We start from the raw sequence: 12,084 nt of genomic DNA on the forward strand, positions 1-12,084 counted from the left end.
CTTCGTCTCAAAAAACGGTTAAAATTTACTATAAGCCTACTGTAAAATTAGGGATTTTCTGATTATAAAACAATTATCAGCATGTTAGGACATCACACTAGTGGTTTAAAAGTTAGGATTATCAAAAGGGCACAAATGGATCCACAAGGAAACTTAAAAATACACAAAAATATTTGGGCTAAAAGACTTCTTGAACGATAGACTTCCTCCGATGGTATTTCCCCTTTCCGCTACCCTCCCCCTTTCTCTTTATGCCCAAGTGTTACTTTTTCTTTCAGTTATCAAAAGTCGAGGATTTTTAATCCGAATATACCGAAAAAGGCATTGGATTTGGTTTAGTGTTTTGCAATAATAAATAGCCAACGTCTAAACTGAAAAAAAGAAGAAATATATAACTTGTGCAACCGTAAGCAAACATGAAAATATTTTTTTTTTTTAATTTTATGTTAATGCGCATTTTACTTTTTGGGCGTTATTCTGAACTTGACACAAATCACTAATTTCTTATATTATATTGCTTTTCCATTTACAATTAAAACAAAATGAAAATATCGAAAACCGGATGCAATTTTTCAAAATGATAATGGAAAATAGTAAAAAAAAACTTTTTTTTCACTAAGCCAGCCAAAGTACAAATTTTTCGGCTTCACGTTTGGAACCCTTCACCAACGAAAAAAAGGATCAGAAACAAATAAACTACCTCAAAACAAATTAACCTAAAATAAAACTAACATATAGACAAAAGGGAAAAAAACACAAACACTATACAAAAACAATATGAAAGCAAGAAAAAATTCCTGTCTTAATAAAGTCATGTAGGATGGTCCAACTTTTAACAGGATTTTATAACATACAAGTTTTTTTTACATTGTTTTGTATAGCCTTTCTCGTTCTTTTTCATTTCTTTATGTTTTCTTTATTTTAGGTTGGTTTTGTTTGTTTTTATTCTGCATTATTTTCCCGCTGAAAAGTTACCGGACGTCAAGCCGAAATATTCGGACTTTTATTATTAGTAGTTCAAAAGGTTTTTTTTTAATGTCGTATTGACAAATTACTCGTGTGTCTATATTTTCATCTCGTTTGAATTCTGACACAAAGAACATATTTGAAAGACGATATTGAAACCTGAAAATGTGCCTGGCTAAACGCTTTTAACTCTTCCCGACTCTCAATTTCGAGATTTCACTTACTTAGGTCCTTTTCAATTAATGATTTTTCATTAATTGAAAGAAAAAATCATCGATATAACACATGGAGGAAAAGCTAAGAAAAGACCACATCCTTTATGCAGACTTAGATCTGGATACTATGTACCTGAAGCCACCAGCCACCCCCATTATACCACCAAACCACCATAACAAAAAAGCCGATCCCAAAATTACAGCTTAGAAATTCTACAAAACTAGTTATATAGCCTGGTTGCCACCCCTCCTATTCATGAGTATCGAAACAGATGTCATTTTGTTGCCATTTTATTCGAGGTACTTAGTTTACATGCAACAATAAAACATAATTGACAGGATATTCACAAGTAGGACAGGGAGCATTAACATTCGTATTATGTCACAGTTTCAGTAGAAAGCAGAGAAAACAATCAATTGAGTAAGAATTTCACGCTGCCATTTCAGTTTTTCCAGCATACCAATATATTTTACTAATAGTTTAATTAGTATTACAATATAATCAAACATTATTAAACTTAATATATAATGCAGTATAATTAAGCATTGTAATATATTCCCAGTCATGTCTTTAGTAGTTTAGTTTAGTTTTAGCTGCCATTCCTGGAATCTCGGTTAGTATCGTGACTTTCTTTTTTAGAATTTGCTGATATTTTGACAGATAAAAGCCACCAATTCAATATACAGCTAGCCTACTTGTGCATTATACCCACTCTTTATATATATATATATATATATATATATATATATATATATATATATATATATATATATATATATATATATATATATATATATATATATATATATATATATAAACGCTCTGAACAAACCCGTTTTACGGGATGATTCAACACACTGCTGTAGATGTATAGCGTGGTTTAACTTGCGTATACGATATTTAAAGTGTTGCTTTTGGTTTTTTTTTTGGGGGGGGAGGTACATAGTTTTTGCTAATCATTTTGCATTTGAATTACTTTATCCCCCCCCCACCCCTAATCTGCAAATATATACCCCACATTTGTTTATGAACTATTATACATTCCTCCTTTTTTATTTCATTAGCATTAACCAAACTAGCAGTATATAAAAGAGTGGGTATAATGTCCAAGTACCAATACATATTTTGTTTTCAGTAAAGCGCAAAAAAAAACTCCAACCCTTTTAGCTGCCTATATCAGGTAGGCCTATAGGAGGATAAATTATAGGAAAAACTCCATGAAGGAAAATTGAAATAGGGGGGGGGGGGTGTACTACGGAGGGTAGGATGTCACTTACATCTTTTAAATAGTTTTTAATCTCCAGAATATCTCAAAACTGGCATTTTGACCCTAATTTGCCAAAAAAAAAATTGTTGCAGAAAATGGCACTTGGCGATTTCTTTCGTGACTTAAAAAGGAGTGTTATAACTTTTAATTTCCGACCAAACTAAGTCACTTCATGATTATTTCCAACCTTTGGAAATACCGTAGTTATACTACCCATACTAAAGTGCAACTTTCCTCAAATTGCAAGGTGGGGAGCTATAATTTCAGTCAAGGATTTTAGACTATGACAAAACAACCGGCTATCTTAGAATTTGCATTCCCGCTATTTTGACCCTCTTTTGGCAGAAAATGACGTGTTGTGGCACGAAATGGCAGAAAAACGGCACCATGCTATGGTGCGATCTCTTATTACTTACAAAGGACACTAGACACTGTGATTTCCATTCAAACGACCCCCCTCCCAAAATCGGGTTTGATACAATCCCCCCAGGAAAAAAGACACATTAGTGCTGCCCACAAAAAAAAAGATTTTCCTTGGTGTTCAATGTGGGGGACTGTAAGCCTCCAGTCTCCAGTTACCGTAAGGATTTTCGACAGATGCGATTTGAATGGTGAGATTTTTATTTCTTTTTGATGATTTTTTTGAAGAGCATCTGGCCCTTTTTAAAATTATCAACATTTGTTTCATTAATACCGAATTATTATTAAGTTCATGGCCGTATCCCAGCGGGGTTGACCCACCCACCCCCCCTCCGCAAAATTCTTGTCCGACTCATAAAACGTAACGAAAATGCAGATAGAGTAATTTTTGATTCGTTTTTACAGTTTTTTTGCAGACCCCCCCCCCCCAAACAAAATTCTGGATACGCCCTTGATTATGTTGAATCTGAATACATAAACAAAACGAGTTTTTTCAACTGAAAGTAAGGAGCACCATTAAACCTAAAAACGAACAGAAATTATTCCGTTATATGAAAGGGGCTGCCCCCTCTTCAATACCTCGCTCTTTATGCTAAAGTTTGACTCTTTGTCACAACTCTGCTTTTTAAAGTAATAGAAAACTTTTGCGTTAAGAACGAGATGTTAAGAAGGGGACAGCCCCTTTCATAGGACAGAAAAATTTCTGTTCGTTTTAAGTTTTAATGTTGTTACTTACTTTCAGTTGATTTTTTTTTTTTTTTTTAAATTTCTATTTATTTTTCAATTAATGCCAGAAAATCCACGATACACCACATGGTAGCGACATTGCCATAATATTTTTTTTTTTTTTTTCGGGGCGGGGGGGGGCAGCCTCCCTCATATACGGAATTATTTCTGTTCGTTTTAAGTTTTAATGTTGCTCCTTACTTCCAGTTGATTTTTATTTTATTTAATTCCTGAAGGTTTTTCAAAAAATGCCAGGAAATCCCCTTCCCTTAGTGTAAAACTTCTCCTGGAAAGTCCCCCTCCCCTGCAAATTTTTTGCCGCCTTCCAATCTTTTTGGCAACTTACAAATGGCACTAGAACTTTTAATATTCGTTCGAATTAGCCCTTTGTCGATCTTCTAGGACCAATTGGTTCGACACGATCACCACTAAAAAAAAAAAAAAAAAAAAAAAAAAAAAAAAAAAAACACCCGTGATCTTTCTACTGGCAAAAAAATACAAAATTCTATATTTTTGTAGATAGGAGCTTGAAACCTCTACAGCGGGATTCTCAGATACGCTGAATCTGATGGTATGATTTCCAAGTCTTGATATTATAGGATATTTCCCCCTTTATTGAAAAGGGGGTAAACCCATGGGCGGTGGTTCACCCTTTTTTATACAAGCCAAATTATAAATAAAAAGCGCTGAAAAAATGAGCTTACTTGAGTTTTTTAGAGAATATGAATTGAAGCCCAGCTAAAAGTTATAAATGACATGGCTGGTGAGACTATTGAGAGAGCCTTATATATAAGTTTTTAATTTTTGGTAGGGCACTTCAGGAATTTACTGCTCCTAAGAGAACAGCCATATTTTTCGGGTTAGTCTTGAGTTTTCAGTAAAAAGAAAATATAATGTGTAAGCAATGTTGCATAAACTTCGGAGCAATACTTTTTTCGTTTTCAATTTAGCTTTATTTTTACTTCCATCAGAAAAACCCTTTTTTGCACATTGATTTTAAATTAATTTAAGTAAAACTGACCTATCTATCATTTACAAGAAATTGTAAAGTAAAGGTCATAGCCCTAATAAGCATGCACATAGGGCAACATGCATATATGGGCAACATACACATAAGTAGGGGCAACAGATACTCTAAGACTTCTTTCGGTTATAAAATACTAAAAAGTAAAAACAAATACTAAATTGCCGCTTAAATTTTTTTCACAAATATAGAAAAACTGGTAATATAGCCAGGTGGTCACATCTCAAGCCAACCAAAACAGATGACAGTCCGTGACCGTTTTACTACTCGAGGTACTAAGTCTGCATACAACAATAGAATACTATTGACAGGACATTCACAAGTGGGACAGTGGGGCATTTACATCCGTGTTAAACCATGGTTCCAGCAGAAATGATAACAAACAACCAATTCAGCAAGTAGCTCATGCTACCTTTTCCGTTTCCTTTACTGAATATATTTCATTAAAACTAATAGCTTAAATAATATTCGAATGTAATCAAATCTATTTTTTACAACAGGATTTGTAGCGACAGCAAAGGCAGCCAGCTTTCGCAACTATCATAGTGCTTTCAACCTATACCGTTTAAACCATTTAAACCTCTCCAAAAAAAAAAAATTAAAGTGAGTTTTCCTAACATTAATTTTGCTTGAGCTCGATTAGCCTGGCCAATAATCTTCTGATGAAGGTTTTGATAAACATTTGTGTCGAGGAGATACCTGTGAAGGTAATCAGTGCGAGCGAGGTTTTGAAGAGTTACTCTAGTCAACCGAACTCTGGCAGGGACCATATTAGGGACTTCCACAGAACGAGGGTTAATCATATACTTGTAGAGTACCACTATAGTTGCCACATAAAGGCATTTCTAAAGCGATTGGCGGGGTTTACCGGGACTATCGACAGAGGTTGGTATCCTTATAGCTCGATTTCGTAGACGCTCAAGGGGCCGTAGGGCCGTAGGGGCCATTATGGTTTTATATTCAGTCTTTACCTTTAAATTGACCATGAAACAAACAGTTTTTATGAGATAAAAAGACAACTAAAGTGTTTGCCTATGTTGGAAAAATACCAAGAAGTTAAGAAAAAGTCGTAATAAAAATTGGAAAACCAGCATTAGAGAGCATTCAGCAAGTTTCAACTAAACTGAGCTATTACTAACATCAGATTTAAAAGTTTAAACATGAATAGATTTGATTCATTGAAATAAATTCGAGCTTAGAACAAAGGTAAGAATTACAGTTTCATATTTAAACCCTTATTGAAAAATACAAAAAAAAATTGCAAGAAAAGCACTGAATCACCGCAACATCTGGGCGAGAAATAAACCTATCATTTACAAAAAAATCCAAAACAAATATAACGATAAAAAAAACCTGAAAAGATTAACCTTTCAAAACAGACTTTCGTCAATTATTGATACCCCTCACTCTCTTAAACGAAACCATTAAAAAAAAGTATATCAAATTTCTCACCGTCTGGTATCGCCAAGGATTAGTATTGGATTACCATCTTTCTTCCATTCAATAATTGGCTTAGAACTGCCTTCCGCTAAGCATTCCAACAATGCAGGCCCGTCACGACTGGCCAAGGTGTCTTTGGGCTCAACGGCAAAAAACAATTCTGAAAATCGTTCCTTCGAAGCATGGGATTCTAGAATAACCAAAATAATAGTTAACTAGCCAAAGAGCCTCTCAGACGATAAGCATTAAAAACGTAGAGCATACCCTTTAGTCTGTACCGTAGAAAAAAAAATACTTTGTATATTCTCTAAAAGAACATTGTAAGCCCCCTTAAAGCCCCTTCCACACACACAAAAAAATCCTAAAAGTTTCAATTCGAGCCCCCCTCCCAACCATTTTAACCGCTCAATGAGCCAATTAAATCAATTTCTTTAATCACCACCCAACCCCCCACAAAAAAATGCTAAAGGTTCAAACTTGACACCCCACCCAGCGGTGAAACGAAACAGAGTATAGTGTGTTGTGACGATTAGAAACAACCTGAATTCTGATTATAAAATTAATCCCGATAAACAGTTCAGGCTACAGCTACCCATAGTATAAACTCACTTCATCGGCTTAGTATTACAGACACTAGTCAATTATATAAAGCAAGAGGATAAGAGAACAAGCATAACGCACTAGTGTAGCTATTTAAGAAACTTTAACAAAACTTAAATAGGATTGTTGCATTTGTAGCAGAGGTCAACATGAAGTACTCTGTGCTGTAAGTGGTCAGCTGGCAGTGGTAATACGATTGCACTCTATATTGTCCCACTGCTTTCTCTTTATGACCACTCTAGCAATCTCAAATCGCCGATCCGGCCTTTCCAAGACAAAGATTCCACCACTGAAGGATAGTATTATAACCGCCATCGCTAGGAGTTCAAGAGGATGGTTGTTTTTTCTCAAGAAAAAATCCTATGTCGGCCTAGAAGAACTTACAAGAACGATGATTTGAGAAGATAAACTATTTTGTTCCTGTTTGTATCAAGAAATACTTAGTTTTTACTCGGCAAGTTTTTACTTTCTGAAAAATACTGTTATCAGAGCTTCTTAGAGAATCAAAATTGTACACAAAAATATATCGACTTCATAGCCGGTGAAAGCCTAGTGAGAGCCTTATAAATTATCTGTTTTTTGTTTTTTCTACAGGCTGTTTTTTCCTGTTCCTAAACCTCTGTTATTGCACCGGTTTTGTATTTTCAGTAAATCGCTAGTTTTTTTTTTTAGGACTCAACAAATATGAAGAAATAGCCAGTTTATTTGAAGCAGAGTTTGCAGATATATGTTCGATAAACTTCAAAATAATAATTTTTGTTTGTTTTAAGTTTCAAATTCCCTCCTTATTTCCATCAGAAAAATATTCTTTTTTTTATTAAAACTAAATTAAACAAACAAGTTTTTTTAACTGAAAGAAAGGGACAAAATTAAAAATTAAAACGAACAGAAACTATTCTGTATATGAGGAGGGTTAACCCCTCCTCTTTCTCTCAGTTACAAAAATTTCCTTCCTTCAACGGGTAGAATTCCTTCAATTAAAGTTCCTCCCACGTAAAATACCCACCCATCCCCGGAAATTTCATCCCGGACAATTCCATCCTCGCTGACAATTCCCTCTGGAAAATTTCTTCCGGACTACTCCTCCTGAAATATTTTCCTTAGCATACTTTCATATGGAAAAGACTTAAATTTCTGATCGTTTTTTCAAATCATGTCAGAAATCCCCCCTCCGTGGAAATTTTTTCCCGGAAATGCCCCCAAAACCAGTGGAAAGTTGCTTCCGCAGAAAATTTCTCCTGAAGAATTTATCCCGCGGAATTCCCCCATCGAGAATTTCTCCAGTGGAAAATCCCCCCACAGAAAATCCTCTAAAAAATTCCAACCACGCTGAAAATTTCCCGAAAGATCCACACATGTAAAACTGACTCGGCAGAGACAAAGTAAGACAAATAAAAAGAATTTCGTAAAGGAATTCTGGCAAATACCTCAGCGTAAAGTTTCCCCTCGAGAGTTCACCTCCGGAAACTTCCCTCCCAACGAAAAACTATCACCATGGAACCCACCCCAAAAAAAAAAAATATATTGGTATACTTCCCAATAAAAAATACTACACGTAAACAATGGGCAAATTACGTGACTTATAGCTCTTTCCCCAGGGACTGTGCGGGGTCATGTTATCCCCAAAGACATAGTTATTGGACTTTCGACTATGCTGAAAAAAATGGCTATTGCAAAATCTTTATTGGACAACTTTGAGGGTAAATTGATGTGGGAGAGGGGTGAGGCTAACTGCCCTCCAATCTTTTTGGTCAAACAGTTCGTGGGAACGAACTGTAAGTAAGGAGCGACCCGGCTCAATGGTAACCGAAACTCTAAAAAACGGGTTCTTGATACCAATAGATACATCAAAAGAATCAGACTTCAATGCTGATTTCAAATATATAACTTTCATCAAGTTTAGTCCTACCCATCAAAAGTTACGTGCCTGAGAAAATTTGGCTGATTTTCGAAAAAAGGGAGAAAGACCCCTTAAAAGTTATAGAACCCTATTGAAATTCACATTATCATATACAGCGTATCAGAGAACCCTACTATAGATGTTTAAAGTTCTTATTTACAAAGATATGGAATTTCCCATTTTTTGCCAGAAGAAAGATCACGGATGCGTGTTTATTTGTTTTTTTGTTGTTGTTTTTTTTTTCAGGGGTGATCTTATCGACCCAGGGGTCCTAGAATATACAGGAAGAACTCATTGGAACGGAAATTAAAATTTCTAGTGTCCTTTATAGGTGACCCAAAAAATGAAAGGCAACTAAGCCCCCTCCCACCCTCATTTTTTTCCCAAAGTCACCTGATAAAAATTTTTAGATAGCCATTTTGTTCAGCTTGGTTGAAAATATGATAACTATGTCCTTTAGGATGACTTAATCCCCCGAAGTCCCCGGGGGGAGGGCTAAAAGTTATGAGCTTTACCTAATGTTAACATATAGTATTGGTTATTAGGACGTATACAGTATACAGACGTTTTCAGGGGGGAAATTTTCTGGTAGTAGGGGGGTGGGTGGGTCGGGGGTTATTTGGGAAGATCTTTCCATGAAGGAAGTTTTCATGGGGGAAGGGACATTGCTATGAGGGGGCGCCGGATTTCCCAGCATTATTTAAAAAAAATCAGAAATTAAATATATAAAAAAAGTTTTCCAACTGAAAATAAGGAGTAACATCAAAACTTAAAAGGAACAGAAAATATTACGTATATGATTGGGTTCACCCCCTAGTCGATGCCTTGCTCTTTAAGCCAAAGATTTTAGTACATTCATAATAGTTATTTATTCTAAATAACGGCATGTGTGATCAAGCGGTCAATTCTAAATAATTGGAACAAAATTCGAAATTTAGCTTGAAGAGCAAAGTATTGACTAGGGGCCGAGCCCCCTAATATACATATTAAAAAAATATATGAATATAGAAGTTCGCTACGTAAGTTAATTCGTAAGTTACGTATATTTATTACTAATAAAAACGTTCGTAAATAAAATTAAACAGGTTTCTAGAAAACCATTTAACCAAATAAAAGTAAAAATAATATGCAAATTTTGTTTTAATTATGCATGTAGGGTGATCCAAAATCAAAACCTGCATTAATTCAAAAACGTTCAAAAATTAAATTAAAAAACAAGTTTTTGAACCCTTTGATGCCTGAAGGTTCCCTCAGGAACCACAAATTTCAGAATTTTTTATTATCAAAACCACACAAGCTAGCCCCTCGGAGTTGCTACCATTGTGTGATAGTCAACGAGCTCTATTCCCGGTATTTTTCTCAGTTTATGATCGTCCGCCTTTGGGTGAGATTAAATAAAAAAAAACAAGTTTTTTAAACTGAAAGTAAGGAGCGACATTAAAACTTAAAACGAACAGAAATTATTCCGTATATGAAAGGGGCTATCCCCTCCTCAACGCCTCGCTCTTTACGCTAAAGTTTTTTATCGTTTTAAAAAATAAAGTTGTGTGACAGAGTCAAACTTTAGCGTAAAGAGCGAGGCGTTGAGGAGGGGACAGCCCCTTTCTTATACGGAATAATTTCCGTTGGTTTTAAGTTTTAATGTTGCTCCTTACTTTCAGTTTAAACACTTGTTTTTTTTTACATTTAATTTCTGATCGTTTTTTAGTTAATGCAGCTTTTATTTTGGCTCACCGTCATTGAATAAGTAAACAAAATTTGCGTAAAAATTTTACTTTTCTTTTGCTAAATGGTTGTCTCTAAATTTGGTTCTGACGTAATTTACAAATTAACTTACGTAACGAACTTCTATATTCGTATATTTTTCTTCAGGCAAAAAATACAAAGTTGCAGATTTTTGCATCTATGAGCTTGAAACCTATGTTATAGGGTTTTCTGATACGCTGAATCTGACGGTGTGATTTTCATTAAAATTCTTTCACTTTTAGGGGATGTTTCCCCCCTCTTTAAAAAATCAGGTAAATTTTCTCAGGGTTCTCCTCTTAGTCAATACCACGCTCTTTACGCTAAAAGTTAAAAAAATTTTAATTCACAAACCCCTGAATATCAAAGGCCTTTTAATTATAATAGATAGATATTTTGAAAGCACTAAAAAAAACTGTAGCTTAAAGCGCTTGATATTGTCTTGGGGTAGAACCCCCTCATATACGTAATAATTTCTGTTCGTTTTAATTTCTAATGTTGCGTCTTACTTTCAGTTTAAAAAACTTGTTTTTTTTAATTTAATTTCTGATCGGTTTTTAAATGCTTGTAAATCCGGTACCCCCTTAATAGAAATTTCCCTTACCCCAAAGAAATATCCTCCACGAAAATATTCTCCCGAGTAAACCCCTCCTACAGCCCCCCCCCCCACTAGAAAAAAATTCTTCCTGAAAATGTCTATATACTTCCCATTAACCAATACAATATGAAAGCAATGGGCAAAGTTCATAACTTGCAGCCCTTCCCCTGGGAACTGTGGGGGATTAAGTCATCGTAAAAGACATATTTATTAGATTTTCGACTGTGTTGAACAAAATGGCAATCTCAAAATTTTAATTGGGTGATTTTGAGAAAAAAATGAGCGTGGGAGGGGGTCTAGTTGCCATCCATTTTTTTGGTCACTCGAAAAGGACATTAGAAATTTTAATTTTCGTTCCAAGAAGCCCTCCTACAATATTCTAGGGCCACTGGTTCAGTACAATTACCCGTGGGAAAAAAAAACAACAAATAAACCCGCATCCGTGATCTTTCTTCTGGCAAAAAATGCAAAATTCCACATTTTTGTAGATAGGAGCTTGAAACCTCTACAGTAGGGTTCTCTGATACGCTGAATATAATGGTGTGAATTTCATTAAGGTTCTATAACTTTTAGGAGGTCTTTCCCCCTCTTTTCGAAAATCAGCCAAATTTTCTCAGGCGCGTAACTTTTGATGGGTAAAATTAAACTTGATGAAACTTGTATATTTGAAATCAGAATTAAAATCTGATTCTTTTGATGTATATATTGGTACCAAAATTCCGTTTTTTAGAGTTTCGGTTACCATTGAGCCGGGTCGCTCCTTACTTACAGTTCGTTACCACGAACTGTTTGATAATCACGGTCGAAGTAAGTACTTTTTGCCTCCCTGGATTTTTCAGAAAGGTGGGCATGTATTTTTGTAATTGATAACGTAGTGATTTGTTCTAGAGCTTTTATTTCCCTGTCCTGGCAGACAGGAAGGTCTGACAGTTCAAATGAAGTGTCGTTTGCATCGATAGTGTGAAAATTAAGGGAAGGGAGGGGCCCTAAGAATCGTGGTTCCTAGAGGAACCATCCGTCAGAAATGAGAACTTTTTAGGCGACTGAACGTATAGAGTGTGATATGCTTTGAACGTATAGAGTGTGATATGCTAAGATATCCCATAACCACTGTTTTTACGCCACTATCTTATAGTTTCTGATGGTTCGACCATGCGAAATAGGATCTGTAACTCTGAGGAACC

At 35.2% G+C, this 12,084-nt stretch overlaps 1 protein-coding gene across 1 annotated transcript in view; it reads right to left on the reverse strand.

Annotated features, from left to right (window-relative positions):
- fra (neogenin protein frazzled) overlaps window positions 1-12,084 on the reverse strand; it is a 173,226-nt gene that overhangs the window by 130,980 nt on the left and 30,162 nt on the right. Inside the window, exon 3 of the mRNA XM_089089232.1 lies at window positions 6,072-6,249. Within this exon, the coding sequence (XP_088945358.1) occupies window positions 6,072-6,249 (178 nt within the window). The remainder of the gene's footprint in view (window positions 1-6,071; window positions 6,250-12,084) is intronic.

Source organism: Artemia sp. Qi Xiang Cuo, chromosome 5 (genome assembly GCF_049724085.1).
Source record: "Artemia sp. Qi Xiang Cuo chromosome 5, ASM4972408v1, whole genome shotgun sequence".
Taxonomy (NCBI): domain Eukaryota; kingdom Metazoa; phylum Arthropoda; class Branchiopoda; order Anostraca; family Artemiidae; genus Artemia; species Artemia sp. Qi Xiang Cuo.